This window comes from Oryctolagus cuniculus, chromosome 10 (genome assembly GCF_051225735.1).
Source record: "Oryctolagus cuniculus isolate XC-2025 breed Fujian yellow rabbit chromosome 10, ASM5122573v1, whole genome shotgun sequence".
Taxonomy (NCBI): domain Eukaryota; kingdom Metazoa; phylum Chordata; class Mammalia; order Lagomorpha; family Leporidae; genus Oryctolagus; species Oryctolagus cuniculus.
The window spans coordinates 125,663,861-125,689,272 of NC_142876.1; the positions used below are offsets into that span (position 1 = coordinate 125,663,861).

Genomic DNA, 25,412 nt, shown 5'->3' on the forward strand with positions numbered 1-25,412 from the left:
CCCTGCACCCCATGGGAGACCAGGAGAAGCACCTGGCTCCTGCCTTCGGATCAGCACAGTACGCTGGCTGCAGCGCTCTGGCCGCAGCGGCATTGGAGGGCGAACCAATAATAAAAGGAAGACCTTTCTCTCTGTCTCTCTCTCTCACTGTCCACTCTGCCTGTCAAAAAATAAAAATAAAAAAATAAGCAAAGGTGATGGGACTTCGCTGTGTGCTCTGACCCTGGCTGTGGGGCTGCACAGGCGGCGTGGGCGGCTGCCCGTCTGCACCCCCTCAGCTGCATGGAAGAACTCACTCTGAGTTGTTTGCTCTGAAGCTCCGTATAAAGCCAGTGTCCTTGTCCACGGCGTAGGATACTCTGACCTCCGAGTCAGTGGATATTAGCTTTGCCATGATGCAGGAATTCCTGACTCTGGACTGAATAGTTCTGTGGTTTGCTTTCCTGCAATGTCCATGTGGACGCCATTATTTCCTCGTAACTGATTGAAAACTCCTGTCCTGGCGCTTGAACTGGAGGAGCCAGCATGTCTGTGCACACTGCTGGCACAGCCCCCAGAGACAGAAGGGCCAGTGGCGCCACCCCAGACTCTGACCCTGACCTCTCAGCCCCTCCCTCCCTGGAGCTTTGCTGATGTTCCTGCTGCTGCCACCACCACTGCCTCATCTGGGGCCCAGGCCCTGACGTGGCCCTGCTCTCACCAACATCAGATCAGCACCTGCACACCTGTGTCAGCTGCACACCTGTGTACTCCTGGGCTAAGCACACACCTGCACACTTGTGTCAGCTGCACACCTGTGTACCAAAACCCCATGTCTGCACATGTGTACTCCTGGGCTAAGCACACACCTGCACACCTGTGCCAGCTGCACACCTGCGTACTGAAATCCCATGTCTGCACATGTGCACTCCTGGGCTAACTGCACACACTGCACATGTGTGTGTTGAGAACTCATGTCTGCTGGTGCACTCCTATGCTATCTGCACACTCACACACTGCATACCTGCTCCGAAGCTTTGCAGCCCTCACGTGCATGTGCCACATCTTCACCTACGCAAGTGGTCAGTTTCAGTGATCTGTCTGGGTGTCTGTTCCTGGGTGTGTACATGGTGCTTGGACCAGCACATCTCCATCTGCTGCTTCCGTCCTCTGCAAGCAGACTGAAGCCACCCAAGGCGGCTGACGACTGTCCTGAGGGGCTCACTTGCACCACCGAGCTCAGCCCTGGTTCAGAATTCCAAGTGCATGCCCGGAGAGACACGCCTCAGAGGCTGGCAGAGTGGTGCGCAGGCAGCAGAAACCCACGCCGGTGCTCACTTTTGATTCCATTAATTCTCTCCGTGCACACACCGTCGGTCCTGGGAGACTGAGGCCTCTGAGAGATGCCTTCACGCCATCAGATGACCAACTGGGGTGTTCACACACAGACCTGCTCCACGCAGCAGAGTGGGCACAGTGACCAGGGGCTCCTGCACATGGGAAAACTCCTTGGTATTTATGGTACGGGAGACCATGAAGCTCTGGCTTACAACACAATGTAATGGAGAGAAATCAACCGTGCTAGACTTTATCATCTGTGAAACCTTTGCGATTTTTTAGCCTCTTTCCCATGAAATAAAATAGATCTTGCTCCATCCCATTTCCTCCTTCGTGCTTTTTCATGCTATACTTGTAGGAAGGCTGGTGTGATGCTTTAAAAATTTCAGCACGCACCAGAATTCCCTGGAGCGTTTGTTCAAAATGTGAATTCTGGGGCTCTCGCCAGAAATGCTGAATTGGTCAATCCGTAGGGGACATGGGAACATGGGCCTGGCCGGGGGGGGGGCACCATGGCACAGGTTCAACTGCGTCTTGGAGTGCCCTCATCCCATACTCCTGGACCACCAGGGCTGAGTTCCTGGCTTTGACACCAGCCCTGGCCATGGTGGGAATCTGGAGAGTGACCCAGCAAACGGGAGCTCTCCGTCTCTCTTTCTGTCCCTCTGACTTGCAATTACATACATTTCAATTTAAGTTAATAATGACATTTTCAGAAAAAACAACATAGAATAAACATGAAATGGCTGAAGAAGGTATTCTAGGGCCAAGAAGCGTGAGTGTCTGGAGTGGACCCACCCAGCCCCGCCCAGCCTGAGGGCTGCAGTGGATGCAGGCCAGCCACGCGTGGTCACTGGGCGCAGGGAGGCCACAGGCACCACCTGGGAGCCTTCACAGCAGCAAAGCGCCCCAAGTTCCTGAAGAAGAACGATTGCCAATCTGGAATCCGCCCAACCAACCATCAGTGAGATGGAGGCATCGGATAAAGACATCTTCAACCTGAAGATCTCAAATAGGTGTACAGCTCTTGAATTCTTTCTGCAAAACTCACTGGGAGATTTGCTCGAACAAAATGAAGGGGGTTTCAGAAAGAGAAGGAAACAGTGTCTGCGCAGTGCGGTCCTGACGCACGCAGGGCTGAAATCGGGTGACGAGGGCAGCTGGGATGGAGCTCTGTGCAGGCACAGACGCCACGCAGCACGCAGCACGCAGGAAAGTCAGAGAGCATCCTGGGCGCGGCCCAAACCCACCGAGGAGGCAGGGGGAGGATGCCTTTCTTTCCCTCCCCCCAGGATGCAGCAACGGCTGGGGTTTTAGGAAGGAGAAGTACTTTTCCTCTCCGTCACATGATGCGTGAAACTGCGACGTTTTGTCTCTTAGCCAAGTGCGGGATCACCTCTCTCACCTTAAGTACAGGTGGAAATCTACACGTGCACCTGTCACCGTAAACCACCACAGGCAACATACAATGAATTTCAGCACACAGAACCTCTGCCATTCACCTGTAGGTCCCATTGCCCATTTATCCTGCACCGCAACATGTAAGCACAGCAAGGACTGCCAAGAACCGCAGAGTGAAAGGAAAGCAGCCACGTCACAGTCCAGATGCCTAGGAGAACCAGGGGAGTTCGTGCACAGTGGCGGGAGCCTCTGCTGGCTGCAGCACTGCGAGGCGGGCGAGCCCGGCTTGGCAAATGGCAGGGCTTTTACCCTGCAGGTTTCAAGGTGCTGCCCTGAGGACACTGTCCTTGGGCCTGGCTGTGGGATCCAGCAGACTAGGAATAAACAGCACTGCTCCTTACAGACACAGGGGCTGGGCGGGGCTGTGAGAACCTCGGCTCCCTCCCCAGCAGTCAGACGGCTTCCACCTCAAAGCACCACCCTGAGGCCTCCAGCAGACGCTGGCTAAGTGCCTGGCACGGCATATGCAGTCCAGAACGCTGACTGGGGCAGACACAAGGTCCTCAGTGACAGCAACAATCATAGGGACCACACGAGGAGACACGAGCCCTTCGCTAAGAAACAGCCCAAGTCCACGCCATGGACATGTGGTCCTCAGAGACACGAGCCCTTGGCTGACACAGCCCAAGTCCACGCCATGGAGACGTGGTCAGAGACACGAGCCCTTGGCTAACACACAGCCTGAGTGTACACCTGGGGACACGTGGTCTTTGGAGACACCAGCCCTTGTCTAACACACAGCCTGAGTCCACGCCATGGACACATGGTCCTCGGAGACACAGGCCCTTGTCTAACACACAGCCTGAGTCCACGCCATGGACATGTGGTCCTCGGAGACACCAGCCCTTGTCTAACACACAGCCTGAGTCCACGCCATGGACACATGGTCCTCGGAGACACAGGCCCTTGGCTAACACACAGCCTGAGTCCACGCCATGGACACGTGGTTGGAGACACGAGCCCTTGGCTGACACACAGCCTGAGTCCACGCTGTGGACACATGATCGGAGACACGAGCCCTTGGCTAACACACAGCCTGAGTCCACACTCAGGGACACATGGCCCTCAGAGACACGAGCCCTTCGCTAACAGCCCGAGCCCACGGCCCTGGACACATGGTCAAAGACACGGGCCCTTCGCTAACAAACAGCCCAAGTCCATGCCCCTGCTACTCTACCCCTGGACACATGGTCCTCGGAGACAGTAAACGGGGTGGCGCCTTCTGAATGGACCTAAGCTCTTCGGGCTCCATGCTCAACAGCAGGGCCAGGCTTTGCGATTCCTGGCTGAGAAGTGACTGGGACCCCCATGTCCCTGGCCCCTCTCTTGGCATATACCCCTGTGTTCATTAAAGCTAAACAATGAAATGCAACTCTTATCTTAATCCCTACCATAATGATTACAACAGAAAAGGATGCATCCCCTCCACACTGGAGAACTATGCTGTAAGGTACACACTCAAATAATCAGAGTGGTGAGAACCACTAATCTGAAAGGGTATGGGCTACACTGTATAAAGGCCAAGATGATGCTGATGCCAGCAGGTGTGTCTACACGGATGCACGTTCCTGAACGTGCCCTGGAACTCAAGTCTCCGGAGTCCACTCAGCATCACTGTCTGCGTGGAAAGAGCAGGAGCTGCCCGCCCCCCCGGGTAGGACTCCTGATTCATCTTCTCTACTTGAAAATAACTCCCCATCAGGTTCTTAAGTCAAGGTCCCCTTTCTGTTTAAACGTTTTCGTGCATTCCTTGTAGAACACGGGGCTGTGGCACAGAGAACTGGGGCGGGGGTGGGGGCGGTCCGGCGCTGTCCCCCACCGCAGGGTGACCGGTGCGCTCTAGCAGGTCCTCGGCTGCGTTACCCAGGCTGGGCTTCCTGACGCAGCTGCCCCCATTCCTCAAGTCCTCTAGCGGCCGCCGGCACAGAGCCCGGGATTCTGCCCGTCTCCGGGGCTGCTCCTGGCAGGGTGGCCACCCTGGTGAGGACCCTGGGCCACTGCACAGCGTGAAGAGGCCACTCTCTGTGCTGGTATAATAAAGTCTTCGAGCACAAAGAATAAACAACAAAACGAGCAGCAATAAACTTAATTTGCACATTAGATATGCTTTTCCAAGTTCCGACATTTCAGCAGCAAATAATGCTGAAGCAATGAGCCCTGTAATTGAACACGCAGAGCTTCTCCGGTGGGGAGGCACAGACAAATGCTGCCTGCAAACGAGATCCCTTCTACAGCCTGCTGCTACTCTGCTCCCCAGGAATGTGCTCAGTGCCAAAGCAGGTAAGTGCTCCTTTTAGGCGGTTTCATCTCTCTCGCTGCATGCAGACAGCGTGATTTCAATCCGTGTCCTCTGACGTGAAAACCCTGGAACGCCGCGTCTCTTCGCGCAGCACACGTCCGTGGATGCCTCTGGGCGTCTCCCGGGGCTCAGCGCTGCTAACTGCACTCGGGAGTCTGCGTGGAAGACGGCCTCGCCCAGCTGCTTTAGGGAGACAGACATTCCCGACACGCGGTGCAGAGCTTCCGAATCCTCTTACACAGATAAGCCATATCAGCCAAAAACTAAGCTGCGAAATATCTGACTCTTGTAACTATTATCTTTTTACATGTTATCTAACAACAACATTTCTCGCATGACTGAGGCTGATAAGTAAATTCAAAGAGAGATGATTGCTTTATCAGTTTTACTGAAATTTCTCATTTGCTCCTCCGCACCCTACTGCTGTTAAGGTCGTGATGTGATGATGCCGGTTTGAGACTCAAAATTACGTTTGACTTTGTTACGAAAATCAGAACATTACAGCCTGAGAGCATGCACACACATGGCCATCCTAGCACGGAACCAGAAGGCTGCGCATGCAAGAGATGAGGAAGTGGTGGAAAACATTCTTCCCCAGATGAAAGCTCAGAGATGCAGGTTGCAAAATAAGAATTCGTGGGTAGGAGGCGGACGTGGGCGCGAGGTTGAGACACTGCTTGGGACGCCTGCGTCCTAGGCTGAGAGCCTGGATCCGAGTCCCTGCCCTGCTGCTGGCCCCGTTCTAATGCACACCCTGAGAGGAGGCAGGGAACGGCTCGCGTCCTTGAGTCCCTGCCCACCCGGGAGACCGGGAATGGGGTTCCCGGCAGCCACTTCAGCCTGGCTCAGTCCTGGCTGTTACAGGAATGTGGGGAGTGAACCAGCAGGAGGTCTTCTCCCTCTGTCTCTCTCTGCCTTTCCATTAACGAAAGGAAACGGGTGTCCCTGCACAGGACTAAGCACCAGCATTCCTGCGTGGGACAGAAGCAGGTGGCCTCTGGCCAAGAGGAAGTGCGGACGACAGCCAGGCGTGTGCTGTGCCTGCGTGGCGGCCAGGCGGCTGAGAAAGCACAGCGCACTCACTCGTGCTGTGCCCACATTCTGTGCCCAAATGGACGTTTCATTCATTTGGGTGTCTGCATGATGGCCTGTGTATACATTCACTTTGTGCGATGATGCATGTATGCTTAAATTTTGAGATGATCTACATACATACTGGCTTTGTATGGTGTGTGCATGTTTACCTTGTGTGATGTGTCCACATGTTCACACTGTGATGTGTCCACGTTTGCCATGTGTGGTGATGTGTGCACATGGTTGCTTTTGTGCAATATGCACATGCCTACTTTGTGTAATGGTGTGTGTCCATGGTTGCTTTGTGTGATGTGTGTATGTTCATGTGGTGTGATGATATATGCAATGTTTATATGATGTTTGCATGTTTACAATGTATGATGTGCTTATGTTTACATTGTAATGTGTGTATGTTTATATTGTGTGATGTATGTATTGTGTGACGTGTGTACTGTAAGGTACGTGCACGTTTGCACTGTGTGATGCTGTGTGTATGTGTTTGCATTGTGTGATGTGTGTGTCCATGTTTGCATTGCGTGATGTGTGTACATTGCATTGTGTGATGCTGGGTGTCCATGTTTGCTTTGTGTGATGTGCGTACATGTTTACATTGTGATGTGTGTATGTTTACATTGTGTGCTGTGTGTATGTTTAGGTTGTGTGATCTGTGTATTGTATGATATGTGTGCATGTTTGCATTGTGTGATGTGTGTAATGTTTATCATACATGATTATGACATGTGTCCATGTTTGTGTTGTGTAATGCTGTAATGTTTATCATGCGTGATGGTTGTGACATGTGTCCATGTTTGCATTGTGTGGTGATGTGCATAATGCTTATCATACGTGACGGTTGTGATGTGTGACGTGTGCAGCATTATGCTGCATGGTGTGGGTTCTTGTCAATGGCAAAGACGACAAGGGCTCCACGTTCCCTGAAATGGGGAGCGGAGACTTCGTGAAGGTTAAAAAACAGCCAAGTTTTCTCCCTGAATTAGAAACGCGTGACAGCGCACGTGGAAACTGCACACTGACGTCAGCTGTGTGCCTGTGAGTGACACCGCTGCCCGGTGCTGCAGGTGGCAGCTCTGCAGCCCCACGGAGCCTTAGGGTCTTTGTGCAGCTGCCCGCCCTCCCCACACCAGAGCACAAACGTGTGGGATGGCAAAGCGACAGTCTGCGCTGCTCTTTCGCCAGGTGCACTAAGAGGCTTATACCCTGAGGAACAGGATGGAGGCCACGTCCATGAGCTCGGGGTGCGGTCATCAGCAGCACCTGGGCACACAGTTCCCAGGGACATTCTAGACTTGCCACTTATCACCTGTCACTGATGAAAACCAAGACCCCTGCCCCCTGGGTGCCCTGTGCCGGGTGGGGCGGGAGGTGAACACCTAGGACGTGGTCGTGAGAGGGTTCAGTGGTCTGCAAGGGTCCGTGGCCAGGCAGGGTGGGCTGGTTCTTTCAACAGCCCCACAAAGAACACTTGTATCAGAAGAGTACGTCGGTCGGTGCTTTCACTGAGCCGTCTCATTTGTGATTGAGGACAGAGGGGAGCGCAGCACCCCCAGACCAGCTGGTCTCCAGGGCGAGAGCTGTGCTCCCGTGCTGTGGACCTCGCAGGATGCTCCGTGCCGGGAATACGTGGCGTGCATCCAGCACCGGCCCGGCCCGGCCCGGCCCGGCCCAGCCCAACCGCTTCCGGGTTCTCGGTTCACGCATACGTGAGTCTCTGCCTTTTATTCACTTATTTTTCTTCACAATTACTGGTGGGCAGCAAAGCTCATGTTGGCAAAATCTTTGCAAAGACTGGGAAGGGGACCGTGCGCCCCGAGGCTGCGCAGTTGCAGCTCTGCCTGGCCGCTGGGGACGGGTGTGGTCACTGGGCTTTGCCGCCTCCTGTGCTCCCGGAGCGCACGCTTCCACTGCCGGCGCCTCGCACGCTCTACATGGCACGCTGGCGACCCTGGGATCCTCCCTACCTGGTGCCTGTAATCACAGTGCCTTCTGTCTTCTGCCAGTCCTCACCTGCTGCCTAATACAACGCACGCACACTGCCCGCGCCGTCTTCACCTGGAGTAACGCAGTACTCTGCATTCCGCTCACTGGACACGGTACCATTCACGTACCAAGGACGCACACCTTTCAGTACGGGAGGCTTTCCAGAAAACTCGGGAGAGATACCCTGGGGAAAAGCAGTAGAAGGTGGCCCAAGTCCTTGGGCCCCTGCACCCACGTGGGAGACCCGGAAGAAGCTTCTGGCTCCTGGCTTCGGATCAGTGTAGCTCTGCTGCTGCAGCCATCCAGGAACTGAACTAACGGATGGACGACCTCGCTCTCTCTGCCTCTCCTCTCTCTGTGGAACTCTAACTCAAATAAATAAATAAATCTTTAAAAGAAAATTTAGCCTTGGCACGCATCTTGAACACAAAGCCCACCTCTGTGGTAGAAACCGAGGACAACGCAATCGGAAGGCAGTGCAGTGTCCGGGGCACCAGGCCGGGCAGGGTGTGTCAGGCACGCGTGCCCGCGGCACACCGGAGGAATTGACAGAAACCCCCTGCAGGGACCACGGTGGGCACGTGCTCTGCCTGGCACATTTTAACGACAGGGGAGGCGCTGGCAGTAACTTCTACTGTAAGCTCGCAGTGTGAGTTTCACCACTTGGGCCGCATCAGCTGCTCGAGCGGCTTCATGGAGACGCCATTCCCATCACGGGAAGGCAACCAAATGCGGGGAGCGGCTTCCGGGCACCGGAGGAGCTCTGTGAGCTGAGCCTGAGTGAACACGGGGAGCAGCCTCTCTGACCGCAGCCACACCCCTCGGCGGGGACCTCTGGCTGACCCGGGGCAGGCGGCTTCACCGCGGAACCGCACGGCCTGTCTGCTGGACGTGGACACCCGAGTTCAGCTTTCCTCCCTGAAAGACCTGCTTTCTAACATGGCGGCAAGAGACCCCCGCGCCCCGACTCGCGCACCTAGGCCTCCTTAGCACACTGAGTGTTTCCAGTCATGGGAAACATGTGTGAGGACGGAGGAAACCGTTACCCAGTGACTGCTGAACGATCCCGGGCCATATCAAGTGGCTTTGGTGCGGGTTTTGTAACACTGATGGCACTTCAACTGCCAACATTCTCATCGACCGTGGTACCCACCAGCCCAAGGTGCATCCTAGGGAGATCTTAGTAAATCCAGGCCTTTCCACACATAGCGTGACGCAGACTTCACAGGGTCACGGAGGGCACGGCACACGTGTGTCTCCAACACGCACCGAGAACAGATCAAGACAACGAAATACCTTTCACAATCAGCTGACTGGTGTCCCTGGCAGTGCCGAACTGGTTTGTGGCTAGGCACGTGTACGGCCCAGCGTCCGACCTGGTGACGTTGTGTATCTTGAGGCCGCCGTCCTCCAGGAGAAGCAGCCTACAAAGAAAACAGGCAGTGACCGGGAGAAGGCGCTTCACGCGGGTAAAGCCAGCGGCGTGTTCTCAGGGTAAGGCACCACCACACTCCTGGGTGCCTGCAATCCCAGTCACACCCGTGTTCCTCCTTATCACTGTCTCACTGTGAGCACCCTCTGAATCCTTCACTAGCACACTGGGGAGTGAATCAGCAGACGGGACGGTTCTCCGTCTCAGAATAAACCAGTCATACAACAGCAAGTGGTTTCTCTTGAGTTCAGTGAGTCAGTGCATCTCAAGTGCCTGCTACTGTTTCAGGATTCAGACAAGTGAAAACCTGCTCTGAGGCTCTGTCCAGAGCCAGCTGCCCGACTCGCACAACCCTGGTTCTGCATGAGGACTGTGATGCAGGCGTCTGCGCTGGGTCGTCCCCGGGCGTCTGCCCCCAGAAGGGTGGCCTGGTCTCAGGCCCTCCCAGTCATGCCGGCCCCTTCAGCAGAGGCAGCCCACCGTGGAGTGGAGCAGTGCTGGGCTCCTCAGTGCAGCCCGTAAGAGCTCACTTCATTCCTGAGGTTCATCCTGTTTCCATAAAATCAATCTGCACAAATTTTTAAACAATAAAAATACTAGGTTTTAAATGTTTTATGAAAAACAAACTAGTAACCAATTTAATTTATAACATGTTAAAATGAATGGTTAAAAAGTCTCTGCTGACCTAGAACATAGAAGTCCAGAGATTGAACCACAACAGGATTTTATGGCCTGATAAGTTGTATGAATATTGCAATTTATCATTTACTTTTCCTTTAATTAATAATAGATGTAAAAAGACAGTAAGAAAATATTACTAAAATGTAAATGGAACAAAACCACCTAATCATTTTCCTAGCTTAATACAAAATAATTAAGCAAAAATATGAAAAGAAAAGTGAAAATTTCCTGTTGCATCCTGCACGTGTCAACATGTGGTGCAGATAAGAAACGCCCGCTAAGATCAAACTGCCCCGCAGCTGGTCTCTCCAGATAGGCAGGGCACACGCAAAGAATCAACAGAACGCTCTAACTGATGCTTTTGATGACATTCGTGGAGAAAGATCAAGACTGATTTCCCCACACTTCTTCTGGCATGTTCCAAAGGTTACTACTCTGTATCGATAAGCTGTACTGCAATATTCCACCTTCACTACACGTGAGCTTTGCTGGCACTGGCGGACAGAGGCCTGCACCGGCACGGGGGCGCCTGGCTACCTGTGACTGGGAAACTGCTGACGAGTGGAGGTCTACAGGAATCGCTACCAAAGCCAATGAGGTTGTTGGGAAGAAAGTAGAAGGCAATGAAGTGATTGATTGCATGTGTTTCAGGATGAATGCTGAGGTTATGCTACAAAGACAGAACACATCATAATGTATGGGTGCAAATACTGAGTGGGCACCTTGGAACTGCGCAATGGACTCCAAAAATTCTGTAGCAGTTTGGATAAGTGACTGGAAATGTAGCAATGTTGAAACATTGTTTCCATCTTAATTTATTCAGGAAATATGTACCCTACATATGTGCCTACAGTGTTTGGTGCAATATGTGTTGCTACAAGGGTATGGAAAATCAAGTGTTACATACCCAGGGGGGCTTTCCCATGTCAGGAGGCGGCACTGAGAAATCGCCGGGAGTGAACTCCGCTCAGGCCCTCCACGGAGTGGAACGGCTGCCAGCCCGCGAAACCCTGAGAGCACGCACAGAGCAACCAGTGACCCCATTAGCAGCGGGCGGTGCAGGGCCGACCTCTCACCCATCCTCTCCTCGGGCCAGGAAGCACCCGACTCTGCGAGAGCTTTCCGACTTCCAGCTTCCAAGCACAGTTTACTGAGTGTGCAGTTAGCGGAGCAGCACACACTTGTGCCTATCACGCACCTGTCATCCATCATCTCTCTCTCAGCTGACAGCTACCTGTTTATCAGCTAGGATTTCATTGCAACGATTGACACTTAATGTTGGAAATTCCTCATCTGACCTCCAGGGAGTCCCTCACTTGCCTGCTGTCTGCTGCAGCAGCTGTGTGGGCACAGAGAGCTCTTCACTAGGGTTTTGGGCAGTGGAATGAGCGGCTGTTTATTTCGATGCAAAACGTTTCCATGCACAGAAGGGGCCTCAGAGTTCATGGAAAATCCATGCAGTGCAAAAACCTACATGTAGATTTCTGGATTTTTTCCCATCCATACTCATCTTTTAAATCTAACTTTCCACAACATTGTTAAGTCCCTTCGTACGTGCGTCTTCTCAGGAGTCCTAGGTCTGTGAGGCCGTAAGGGCGGACTCGGCGTGCCCATCATGGGGGAGTCTGAGCTACAGAGGTCACTCACGGGACACTGCTGAGGGTGGCGCCAGTACGGAGACTCCCTCCAGTCGTGCCCCACACAACCTCAGTGCTACCAGCACAGCAGGGAGGGAGCCTGCTCTGACGTCCAACCGCTCGCAGCTGAATACGAGCCCTACTATTAAATATCACTGTGTAACACTAGGGCCAAGTTACTTAACGTCCAAGCCCCGACCTGACACCCCGTGGCATGCGATACACCCCTCTGCTGTGTCAGAGTCAGGAGGACTGAGTGACAGCAGTGCTGAAGACGCTCACACTGGACCTGGCCCCATGCAGCAGCCAGTGGCCACGACTTCCACGTAGATTCCTCACTGTGCTTGGCGCTACGCACTCGTCAGCTCCACGCACGGATGCCTCGCCCTGCTGAGACAGAAGCGTCTCCACAGTCCCACGAGGAGCAGCAGCGCAGGGGAACATCAGGCCCAGCAGTTTGCACAAGGGGCAGAGGGGTGCAGGCCAGGCCTCGCCAGGAGCCTGGTGCCAGGGAGACGTCCTCAGCACTGGGTTTTCCTGTTCAACCCCTCCCGGGACTCCCACACTGGCTGCCAGTGTCCTTGGCGACTGTATCTTTCTGACCCACGTGAAATGAACTAATATGGCTACTCAAGCGGTTCTTTCTGTCTGCTGTTAACAGTTCACCTTTGTTCCCCTTGACTCAGCTCCTGTTTCTCATCCTGTTGCGGTTGTAGCTTCTGCCTGAACCTGGATGCACTGGGCGACAGGTCCCGTGGCCGTAGCCCAGCTGTGGTCACCGGCCCTGGACTGTGCTGTGGTTTTGGTGTCACTGGCAGACACTCGACCCCTCGCTCACCCCGGTCCTTTCTCGGGGCAGCGGCCTTCTTCTCAGCCTGCACCCTCGGCTGCTCGGTCAGAATGTTCCAGCCATTCATGGGCTTGAGTGGAAAACCGTCCCCAGGGACCAAAGCCTCGCATTCCGGAGACGATGCAGTTGCACCTGTGACGCGGCACTGAAGGTCTTCCCTGACAGCTCAATGGAGAGATGGTTACACGCGCAGACGTGCATGCCTGCTCACCCGAGGGAACGTAAGTTAGCATCTTAACAGGCCACACGGCTCCCCCGTGGCGCTGTGGCTATAAAAACAAGGCATCCAGTACGCCGGTGAACCTGGGCAAGGCTTTGTGTCCGGTGGCTTTGGGAAACGGGCAGGGAGAAATGGGAGCCAGCAGCAGCCCTCGTGCAGGGGCACAGACAAGCTGGAGGCGGGCTCCACGGCGGAATGAATCCGGCAGCACGGCAGCACGGCAGCCGTCTCACCTTCAGGGAAGGGGTAGCACGAGGGGCACGGAAGCTGTGGGTACCCTTAGATGCCCGAGTCGGGCTTTTCCTCGCACCTGACGCGGTGAAGGCAGGGAATCCCACCGCGCCCACTTGCCCACTCCAGGGAATCCCACCATGCTGACTTGGCCTACTCCAGGATTTCACACCATGCTGACTTGGCCTACTCCAGAGTTCACACCATGCTGACTTGGCCTACTCCAGGGTTCACACCATGCTGACTTGGCCTACTCCAGAGTTCACACCATGCTGACTTGGCCTGCTCCAGGGTTCACACCATGCTGACTTGGCCTACTCCAGAGTTCACACCATGCTGACTTGCCCACTCCAGGATTTCACACCATGCTGACTTGGCCTACTCCAGAGTTCACACCATGCTGACTTGGCCTACTCCAGAGTTCACACCATGCTGACTTGGCCTACTCCAGGGTTCACACCATGCTGACTTGGCCTACTCCAGAGTTCACACCATGCTGACTTGGCCTGCTCCAGGGTTCACACCATGCTGACTTGGCCTACTCCAGAGTTCACACCATGCTGACTTGGCCTACTCCAGGGTTCACACCGTGCTGACTTGGCCTACTCCAGGGTTTCACACCATGCTGACTTGCCCACTCCAGGATTTCACACCATGCTGACTTGGCCTACTCCAGAGTTCACACCATGCTGACTTGGCCTACTCCAGGGTTCACACCATGCTGACTTGGCCTACTCCAGAGTTCACACCATGCTGACTTGGCCTGCTCCAGGGTTCACACCATGCTGACTTGGCCTACTCCAGAGTTCACACCATGCTGACTTGGCCTACCCCAGGGTTCACACCATGCTGACTTGGCCTACTCCAGAGTTCACACCATGCTGACTTGGCCTGCTCCAGGGTTCACACCATGCTGACTTGGCCTACTCCAGAGTTCACACCATGCTGACTTGGCCTACTCCAGAGTTCACACCGTGCCGACTTGGCCTACTCCAGGGTTTCACACCGTGCTGACTTGGCCTACTCCAGAGTTCACACCATGCTGACTTGGCCTACTCCAGGGTTTCACACCGTGCCGACTTGGCCTACTCCAGGGTTTCACACCATGCTGACTTGGCCTACTCCAGGGTTTCACACCGTGCTGACTTGCCCTACTCCAGGGTTCACACCGTGCCGACTTGGCCTACTCCAGGGTTTCACACCGTGCTGACTTGGCCTACTCCAGGGTTTCACACCGTGCTGACTTGGCCTACTCCAGGGTTTCACACCGTGCCGACTTGGCCTACTCCAGGGTTTCACACCATGCCGACTTGGCCTACTCCAGGGTTTCACACCGTGCTGACTTGCCCTACTCCAGGGTTCACACCGTGCTGACTTGTCCTACTCCAGGGTTCACACCGTGCCCACCTGCCAACTCCAGGGCTTCACACCATGCCCACTTGCCCAGCTCCAGGCAATCACACTGTGCCGACTTGCCCAGCTCCAGGGTTTCACACCATGCTGATTTGGCTGAGCCTCACCTAGAACAGGTGCTTCCATCCTGGTGCCTTTACACTCTTGCTTTCCTGGGCTGCATGTGAGCTTACTCATCACAAATGAGACAAATACAATGAAGACCAACACTCACAGTATTCATACACAGCTGATTCCATGGAAAGATTAGGTAGGCCTTCCACTTACAAAAGAGTACTCTCTCTACGTCGATGCTAAAGTGTGCAGTGCAACTGAAAGGCTGTGACGTGTGTGCCATCAGCCACCCCCCATGACAAAGTTTGAGGGCAAAGAAATGAGCAACAGCTAAATTCCTTAAACTAAGAAAAATGAGGACACTGGGCGATTCTCACTTCTTACTACTGAAATCAGAGAACCAGAGCGATACTGCTATTTTTATAGTTAGATTATTAACTGGAGTATTGCTTCCAGTTCTGTCTGAAGATAATACCGTGGACCATGAAATTTTAATTGAATCTCTAATTTCACTGATATCTTGAAAATGTAAAATAGATTGGATTAAAATGAGTTAGATAAGAAGCAGAAAAGTGTGTATAAATTTTTACTCTTCACAATTTAGGTTTTAGGTAAAATGTCCCACTGGAATCCATTTTAGATCAAATATTGATACTGCATTTTAATGACTTTTGCACCTGATTATCATATTTAAGGTGCAGTATCTATGCTAATCCCACTATCATTTATAAGCTATCTTTCAAAAAGTCCTTACTTTCAGAAGCTACAAAACACACATGGCTAACATGTTGATCTACAAACAAGGAAATGCGCTGGCTCGCTCAGTTCCCCAAGCGTACAGGCTGTCCTTGCCACACTCTTTAACTCAGTCATTTGCAACGGCATTAAAGGAGGTTAGAGCTTATCTGATGCCTCTGGCCAGGCCAAACTTAACGATTTACTCGATGAATCAATGACTGGACAATTCTTCCCTCCGTATAAGGTCATCGGCACAGTAAAGAAGAGAAAGCCGGAAAGATGGACGCAGACCACAGGAGGGAAGCCCACAAATCACGGCTTCAGCCCCGCGAGACCCCAGGCAGCTCTCGTCAGGCAGGAGTGTGAGGAACAGACCCAATGTCAGGAAAGCATTCACCGCCTGCATCCCGTCTGACTTCCGGGAAGGACACAGTCTTCACAGCAAAGGGTCATGCGACCCGAGCAGGACACTGCTGCTCGGGGTCCGCCCACCTGGCCCACCGCTGCTCGGGGTCCGCCCACCTGGCCCTGCCTCCTGCTGAGCCCGGGGACTCTCCACGCTGTCTCCCAGGAGCAGGACATTCAAGACCAGCTGCCCGGAGCGCCTGGAGGTCCCCTCCGTCCCCCGACACAGACCGGGCGGGCAGCCCTGTGGCTCCACACGTCTCACCTGCGCCACTCTTGCTGCCTGCCCGGGAACACGCTCAGGAGCCCAGCTTTCCCGCCACTGCGGCCCTCCCTCCCCCTGACACAGCAGGTGCTGTGAGCCCACGCAGTGTTCAAGCCGCCATCACAGCCAGAGCAGGGGTTCTTCCCATGTTCCTGTTTTACTGAGGCTATGTTCTCTGACTGCACTAGAAAGCTGCGTGGTTTTCCTGTTTGTTTTCGAGGCAGGTGGTCCGGCGAAGGGCAGGCCACCTGAGTGCTGACCTCACACTATGCCGGGGTCACGCCTGGCCCCTCGCGGTGGCCCCCCACGTTAGGGAGCACCTGGCTGACTGGTGTGTGAACTTTACAGAGAGGAGGAGGTGGGGGAGGGCACTGGTCCCATGCTCAGCTTGTTCTCCGAAGAAACAAACGCAGGGGCACTCGTCCTGCTGCACTTCGCTCAACGACCGTCACGTGAGAACATCAGGAAACACTCCACCTGTACCGAGCCGTCTTCCTGCTGTCGTTCCCACAACAGCACAGTACCACTACGCACGCAGCACTGATGCTGCATCAGGCTTCCTAAATATCCAAGAGGTGATTTAACACACGTGGCTGCACTATTGGGCACCTGCGGATTCTGCTCTCCTGTGATGGGGCGTCTGGCAGAGTCAGCCCTCTGTAGCTACCAAGGAAGGCTGCAGTCAAATGTGTGTGTGCATGTCACACATCACACGTTACATGTCATCTATACACCACACAATATACTTCCACCAACACGAGACTGCATTCATATATGTATGTATGTCATATATCACACGTTACATGTCATCTATACACCACACAGAAAGTATACTACCACCAACATGAGACTATATTATGTCACATACTACACATACTCCATGTCATCTATATGCTAAATAGTAAATATACCACAAACACGAGACTGCATTCATATATGTATGTATATGTATGTCACATACCACACATATTCCATGTTATCTACAAGCCACATAGTAACTGTCCTATCACCAACATGATACTGCATTCATACATGTGCATATATGTCACATATCACACATGTTACCTATCATCTATATACCACATAGTAAATATTATACTCAGTATGAGACTGCATTCATACATATGTGCATATATGTCATATATCACACACTCCATGCCATCTACATGCCACATAGTAAATATCATACTACTAACACAAGACTGTGTTCATATATGTGCTAGGTCTGTCACATATCACTCATACCCATATCTATATGGCACATAGTAAATATCTTTTTTTTTTTTTACAGGCAGAGTGGACAGTGAGAGAGAGAGAGACAGAGAGAAAGGTCTTCCTTTGCCGTTGGTTCACCCTCCAATGGGCGCCACGGCCGACGCACTGAGGCCGGTGTACCACGCTGATCCGATGGCAGGAGCCAGGTGCTTCTCCTGGTCTCCCATGGGGTGCAGGGCCCAAGCACTTGGGCCATCCTCCACGGCACTCCCGGGCCACAGCGGAGAACTGGCCTGGAAGAGGGACAACCAGGACAGAATCCGTTGCCCTGATCGGGACTAGAACCCGGTGTGCCGGCGCCGCAGGCGGAGGATTAGCCTATTGAGCCGCAGCGCTGGCCGTAAATATCTTACTACACCAACACACTATGAGAGAGCATTCATACACATATGCATGTCACATATCATACTCATTACATGTCATCCATATGCCACATAGTAAATATACTATGACCAACATGAGACTACATTCCTATACATGTATATGTGTCACATACCACACACATTACATGTCATCTATATGCTGCACAGTAAACCTCATACTACACCAACACAATGAGACTGCATTCATACACATGTACACATGTCTGTCACATATCACACACGTTACATGTCATCCATATGCCACAAAGTAAATACACTATGACTCAATGAGACTACATTCATGTACACATGTCACATTCCACACGTTACATGTCATCTATATGCTGCACAGTAAACCTCATACTACACCAACCCAATATGAGGCTGTGTTCATACATGTGCATGTCTGTCACATACCACACGTTACATACCATCTATACAGCACACTGCAAACACTACACAACACGACTGCATTCATATATATGTGCATATGTATGTCACGTGTCATACATATCATATGGTATCCATATGCCACATAGTAACAATCATACTACCAGCAACACAAGACTGCACTTATATATATGTGTACGTATGTCACATATCACACACCCTACATGTCATCTGAATGCCACCTATTCTATATACTGTCACAAACACTATCAGGCATATCATGTATAGGTCACATGCCATATATCGTACCATCACACGTGCAGTGTGAAGCCGGGAGGTGGATGCGTGCCCCAGGTGGTAGCTGGTATTGGGTGGTATTTGCATTCTCTTAATACACAGCTGTTTTCTGACTGTATTCTCTCAACTATTCAGCCTTTTCTTTGTAGACCCAATCATGTCTTCACTCACGTCATCACCAAGCCCAGCACAGGAGCACTCTGTCTGCAGACAGAAGCTGGGCACAGGAATGCATGGCGTGTGCCTGCTGGCGTCCTCTGACTGCTGGCGCTCTCTGGACACTGAGGTAGGAGCTGAACAGAGGAATGAATGAGGCAGTGGGAGAGCCCTGAACCCAGCAGGTGAGTCCGTCACTCTCTCCAGCTCCAGCCACAGCACACATTCTGGTGGTCACGATCAAGTGCATTCTGTATGTGTTCAGGGGTCCTGAATATGAAAGTGACCACAGACGGTGGGCAGTGCTGCCCCAGCACACGCCTGGCCTCTGCCCAGCCCCGGGGAGGTGGCAGTGCTGCTCTGGGGCGGTGCACTTAGCCGCACTGGCCGCAGAGAGAATCCATCTGCTGGGGCGACGGCAGCGCACACCCACGAGATGTGGTGTTGCAGACAGGTGCACAGTAAGCTCAGCTCCCCCGTGCTCTGCCAGAACACAGAGTTCTCTCAGGTGCCTGTGGCAGACCCACACAGGCTGGGTGCCTTGACTCCACCCCGACACATGCCCCGCCCTCCACAGCCAAGAGGAGGATGTACGGTTGTGGGGAGCAACTCGGACTAGACTAAGTTACTGGAATTAAGACTTATTCTATGCATCTGCTCTCCCACAATATGGCGCTGAGAAGGGAGAAACAGCTTCTACACAGCTGCCTCCAGTTCAACCAATAAACTGCAGGACCTGCTCCTGATTGGAGAGCAGCGTACTCGGCGTGTGGGTAGCAGAGTTGGGATTGGTGGAAAAGGACTATAAAGGAGGAGAGAGACAACATGCACGAGGAACATCTAAGGGGAACATCTATCTGAAGGAACACCTGTGCAGCCCCTGAGAGAGCTGGCCGGCGGTGTGCCGCTCCCCTGCGGAAGTGGGGAAAGTGGCTAGGGGGAACCGCCCTTCCACGGAGGTGGAAGGGACGGTAGCCAACCCGGGAAGAACCAGCAGCAAACCCGGGGAGGGCCAAGCAGACAAAAGAACAACGCAGGGTCCTGTGTCGTTCCTCCACGAAAAGGGGGAGCGACATACGGTAAGCAGACTGCAGAGCTAAGGGTGCACTCCCCGTGCTCGGGGAATCTGGAAATGGCTTGGGTCTTCACGCGTGTGTGAGCGGGCCTCATCAGTGCAGGGTTGTTTGGACGTGCTGTGTGGAGACCAGAGATGGGCTAAAACCTTACTGCCGCCTGTGTCTCATTTCCCAGCATTCCTGGTTTCTGCAATCATATTTTGTGCCAAATGTGACTTAGCCGCTGTGAGCAGTAGGAAGATTCCAAGGCAAGGCTTGGGCTCAGCCGTGCCAAGTGCCAACGCGGAAGCCAGGCACCAGAGACCCCGGCCTCACAGCTCATCAGCGTGTGCCTGCCTGTTTAACCCACGTGAGTCATTCCAGGCTCGGGGGCAGGACACGACCTTCGGGGCCTAGGGCGGACACACACCACCCCTAAATCACACAGGAGCTGGGCGTGGTGCCTGATGTCCAGCCGGGGAGGGACACGTGCAGGACAGCCTCACAGGCCCGAGGTGAGGCAGGAATGGGTCAGGAAAAGCGTCCCTGTTGGCTGTGGGACCCTGAGTTGTCTGAGAGTCACAGAGGCGAACTGGCATGGACCCCAGTGCTGAACCGATATAGCTGATGAAGGGCTAGCAGAGAAATGTGAGAGAGAAAACGTACGCCCCTGAAATAACTAGGGGGAACGCACTGACCTGCCCCAGCAAGAACAAAGAATGAGACTGGAATCCCATGGCCACAGCCAGTGCTGTTTTCGAGAGAACAGTGCTCCACGAGAGAAAACGAAGCCTCCGTTCTCCCTGGAGAGACAGTGGCAGCGAGGCTTGCTCCTGCGGCCGTGGCCCAGCCGCTGTGCTTGGCATTTGTTCGTCCATGCACACGGCCGGGCAGCAGCCCCTGTCTCTGTAGCTGAGAGGCAGCCCACGCTCCACTTCAGACACATCAAGGAGTCACTTCCTGTCTCCAACATTAAACCAAGAACAAAAGGTCATTTGTATAAATTACAGGAATAATTGACCTTTTCTGTCTATAAAATTATTGCTGCGGAATATGTATGTAAATGCGGAAGAGGTAAATGTCACTCACAGATTAGAAGCCGGCACTAAGATAAGTGGACACATCCGAGGGTCACTTACACCCCTACCTTCAGAGGGCAGGCGGCTGGGGGAGGGTGAAGAACGAGCTTCCATCGGAGGGACGCTGGAACAGGAAGCGGAGTGCGGGGCCGAGGTGGGGATGAAGCAGCAGCCCTCAGGGGCAGGTGGAGGGCGTGGAGGTCCCGTGACGGCCCCGCTGCCCCTGGCGGCAGAAGCGGTGAACTCAGGAGGTGCAGCTTCCTCGCCCGGCCTCACAGCTATGCAGTCAGAGCCTGTGCCTCTCCTGGGTTCTCCTGACGCGAGGCCGAGCCTGGGGACGGACTGAATTCACGGCTCCTCTCCCGCAGAGCTCGCCCGCCCTGTGTCCTGGGAGGCAGGCTAGGGTGCCGTGCAAGGCTGCTCTGTCAGGGCTCGGGATGCGGCTGCGCATGACCAACACGTTGGGAACAGGGGAGCAGCGCCGTCCCCGGCCACCCCAGGCAGGACGGTCTCCAGGTGAGCTTCCTCTGCTGTGAGCCTGCAGGCAGGTGCCGCTGACACAGTGTCTGAAGGGGAGCGCCCCAGGCCAGGCAGGCAGGTGGCAGAGAGAGGGCAGGGTCGGGCGGCAGCAGCGAGGACTGAGGGCGAGACGGACGGGCACGCCTGGGTCTGGCTGGCCTCTCCGTGAGACGGCTCCTGACGCCTTTGGCATGGATTCCCTGGACAGGCTCACCGTTAACGAGGCTCTGAGGAGTGGCAGTGAAGAGGTGAAAATTGTATTACCGGGAGCTGCACAGACGGGAGGCTGCATCACGCAGGCTGTCACTGCTCCTTAGACAGGGCCAGATGGCCCATCTGCCTGGGATCCTGCTGCCTGATGTGCAGAGCACCACTACACCAAGGCGTGGGGATACAAAACAGAGTTAGGCTTACCCACTTGTTCCATTAGGAAGCTCTACCAGGAGGAGGCAGGGGTAGAGAGGCAGGCCTGTTCTCCCCCCTGCCTGGGTCTCCTGTGTTCGGGAAGCTGATGCCCCACGGGGGACGGTGGCTGCACAGGGCTCCAGGGAGAAGGTGCAGCTGTCTGTGCAGGTGCTTGGCGTGCGTGGGAGGGAGATGGACTCCCAGAGGCACCCCTCACCCTTTGTCAGCTTCCGCTGTCACCCTCCTGGACCAGCGCGTCCCAGAGGGAGGTCCCCCGTTGCTCGAGTGTCGGGCAGACAGAAGTGACATTATTCTATTTCTGATCCGGGGCTTGAGGCAAGGATATGGAAGGAGCACCACTCACTGCACCACTGAAGATGGCCCCACGGCACCTTCCGGGCTCCCCTGTTTCTACGCGCGCACGCGTGTGCGGCACCCCAGGGTCTGTGCGCAGATGCTCAGCACAGGGCGGCCGCAGGTGCAGGCGGTGGAACTGGTTCCGAGCTCCCTCAGCCTGAGAGCAGCATTCCTGAGGGGGTGCGGCTGCTTCCGCGTGGATTCCGCGGGGCCTTTGCAGAGTTTACCCCTTGGGGAGCACGGGCCAAAGTCCTGCAGACACAAGCACACACCACTGCCCCACACGTGGAGCACTGTGAGATGAGCAAACGAGGCCCACGCACGCCGCTGGTCCCGTCTCCGTCGCACGGTCAGTACACAGACGTGCGGTGCCAGGTGTCCCAGCCCACCTGGACCTGCAGTCCCTCAGGCCTGTGAGGGTCCGCGTGAACAGGACTCTTCCGTGCCAGGGACTCGAGCATCCAGAGTTGGTGTCCACGGAGGGTCCACACTGCGCTCTGACATCGCTCATCTTTGGAAACGCAGGCATCACGGCCCAGCGGGTTAACTCGCACTCAAGATGTCTCCATCCTGTATCGGCGCTCCTGGGATGGAGTTCCTCCTCCAAATCCCATCAGCTTCCCGTTAACCCTGACCCTGGAGGCAGCAGCAGACGACGGAAGTGCTTGGGGGCCCTGACACCCGCATGTGAGGCCTGGACTGAGCGCCAGCTCCTGACTGCAGCCTGGCTCAGCCTGGCTGTCACAGTCATTTGGAGATTAAACCAGCAGACAGGAGATCACTCTCTGTCTCTCTTTACCTGCCAAATAAATAAATAAAACTAAAAAGCTAGCGCTGAATATGGAAAATGAGCTTCCCTGTTAGAGAGCCATCATGTTCCCAGGACTGCCAGGCACACAGGAGGGGTTCAGCTGCTTACTTTAAATATTATCGACAACTGGCCTGACATGCCGTGGATATGGTTTTCTTCTTTAAGGAGGTGAGGGAGAAATGCTGTGCCTTCTTCATGGCTTCAGCTCCTCTCCCTCCCATCACAGGATGAAATTCCTCCACGTCTGGTTCTTCCTGTCTGGAGTCCACCGTGGCCCAGCTGGTTCGGGGGTCGTCTTGGACGATGCCTGCCAGGGCAGGGCCTGCGCTGTGTGTCCCGCGGGTTAACGTGTCCTGTGACTCGGCAGCTGATCCCTGCCGAGGCAGCCAGCAGTCGCTGGCACTAGAGGCAGATCAGGGACTTCAGTTCTGTGGGCTCACCTGCTAAGCAGATCCACAGAAGTGACCGATCACACTCAGCAGACGTGGGCGGGCTCCCTCACCGCCTCAGAACGGCGCACACAAGAAGCTCCGTCTTCATGGGCCGTGGTCCCCGAGTGAGGCTTGGGGTGCTGCTCCGGCTGCCAGGGGCGAGCCTACACAGCTGGGGTCTGCGTGCAGGTGTCCAGGGCAGTGGTCACGGGTGGGCCACCTCCCTTTCACTGCGATGTCACCTGAGTCCCATCAGGCCCCTTGGAAATACAAGCTCTGAGCCGCTTGCTCCGTGGTGACCAACTGAGACCCAGTGTGGTTCAAGAACAGACTACAAGTTATCCGTGGAGCGAGAAGGAGAACTGGGACTGGAGCCCAGAGCTGCCGTTGCAGAGGGCAGGGGAAGGTCTATCACCTCAGCACGCAGCAGCTGGGTCGAACGGGTGCTGAGCAGCTGTGTGCAGTGATAAACACCACGGCTGTATTAGCTACTGAGGCTGTGGGCCTACCTGTGCAGTCGCTAAACTCAGTCACAGCAGGTGGGCTTCAACTCACTGATCTAACAGCACAGGGTGTCGGCTCTGTGCAGGGTGCTGGGCCTCCGGGGAGTGTGCTGTGTCCTCAGTTCTCAGCCACTGTCACGTTTGGCACAGGCGCCCGGTCCACTGAGCGAATCGCCCAGGTGCACGCACAGTTACAGCCAAGACAAGCTCGCAGCCCCACTGTACCACGTCATGCTTTCTACTGATGCTGTCTGTGCAGCATGGACGTGTGGTTAATTTTCCCAACGTTGTTTTCATATCATTTAACCTTCACATACAGCCAACAAACAGTGACTTCAAAGCCACAGGCAGCCTGGTGGTTTCGCCCGAGGCCATGCTGCAGGTCCACAAGGAGACCCTCGCCCAGGCCCCTGCACAGCGTGCTGGCTTTGCCCACGGGGCCCTTCCAAGCTGTTCTCAGTTTTCGTGGCACTGCTGAGCCCAGCGAGGGTGAGGCAGGTGTCACGTGGCCATGTTCCCAACCGGAAACCAAGCAGCCTCGGACTGGGCCACGCCTCTGCCTATCTTTAGTTCTCAATTTCCTCCCCCCAAAGCTGCTGTGCACGCAGAGAGCTCCCAGGAAGGCACACGGCTAACCAGAAACACGCCAACCACTTGGAGATCCACAATCTGACCTCAGTAACCAACCCCCCAGGACAGAGGAAAAGCGAAGGTGGGATGGCAGACTGGGCACCCAGCCAAGCTCTGTCCTCACGGGCTGTCACCTCACGGAAGCCCCAAACACACGCAGTGCGCATTGGCTGTGAGCAGACAGTCAGCACCACGGGCAGAGGGCCTCCCAGCCGCCCCGCCGCCCACACTGTGCCAGAAGAGCTGGTGGTGCCGCCAGTTCAAAGCAGACAGCACCGTGCTTGTAGCAGACACTGCAAATACACATTTTCCTGCATGGCTATCTCCAAGGCCAAGAGAAAAACCACTCCTACTTGGAAGCACTGTGAAGTTGTCAGGTGGGTCCTCACCTCCCGGAACCTCCCGGGGACCAGCTTTCTCTACAGCCCGCAGCCCTTCCCAGGAAGTTTGCTGCAGCTTTGGTCCTGCCCTGGGGAGAGCCTCGGTGCAGGGGTGGCAGGGCACCTGGAGGCAGGCAGGGTGAGGCAGGAGGGCACCAGGGGATGCTCGCTCCGTCCTGTCATGCGTGGGTCAGTGTGGACTGACCCCCAGGCACCCGCACTCAGGCCACTCAGCCTGGGCCTTAACCAGTTTTAACCCAGCTTCCCCTCTTCCTCAGCCACAAAGCACTCGAGTTTGTGAACGACAGAGCAGAGTCCCCACATCCAGCCCAGGTGTCCTGTTTCCGGCTCGTGGGATTCACGACCCACATCCTGGTTTTCCCTGAGATGTCCAAGCTCTGCCTGCCGCGTATGCCCGCGGCTCACAGCAGCTGGCGGGATTCCGAGCTGGGGCCAAACTTACTCTCCTGCCTGTCACAGCCCTCCTCCCAGACTGGCAGCTGCCACTGCCCAGCACATGCTGCTAGCTGTTGTGCCACCCGCCTGGCCAGCTGTGCACACGCCGCACTGAACGAAGGCCCGTGTCACGTGTGCGGAGCAGCGGCCCTCCCTGCTGGTTCTGCGGTGCACGTCTGGGCGCACAGCAGCGAGCAGAGCTGGGCTGAGCAGTCACGTCTGGACACAGGA

General features: G+C 54.7%; 1 protein-coding gene across 9 annotated transcripts in view; it reads right to left on the bottom strand.

The window, feature by feature from the left end:
* CNTN6 (contactin 6) overlaps positions 1-25,412 on the bottom strand; it is a 251,120-nt gene that overhangs the window by 17,685 nt on the left and 208,023 nt on the right. For all 9 annotated transcript variants that reach the window (XR_016214521.1, XM_051831866.3, XM_070051246.2 and 6 more), the window contains one exon: positions 9,446-9,573. Coding sequence is in view for 8 of the 9 variants with exons in the window: in XM_051831866.3 (XP_051687826.3) it covers positions 9,446-9,573 (128 nt within the window). In the remaining variant the exon portion in view is untranslated. The remainder of the gene's footprint in view (positions 1-9,445; positions 9,574-25,412) is intronic.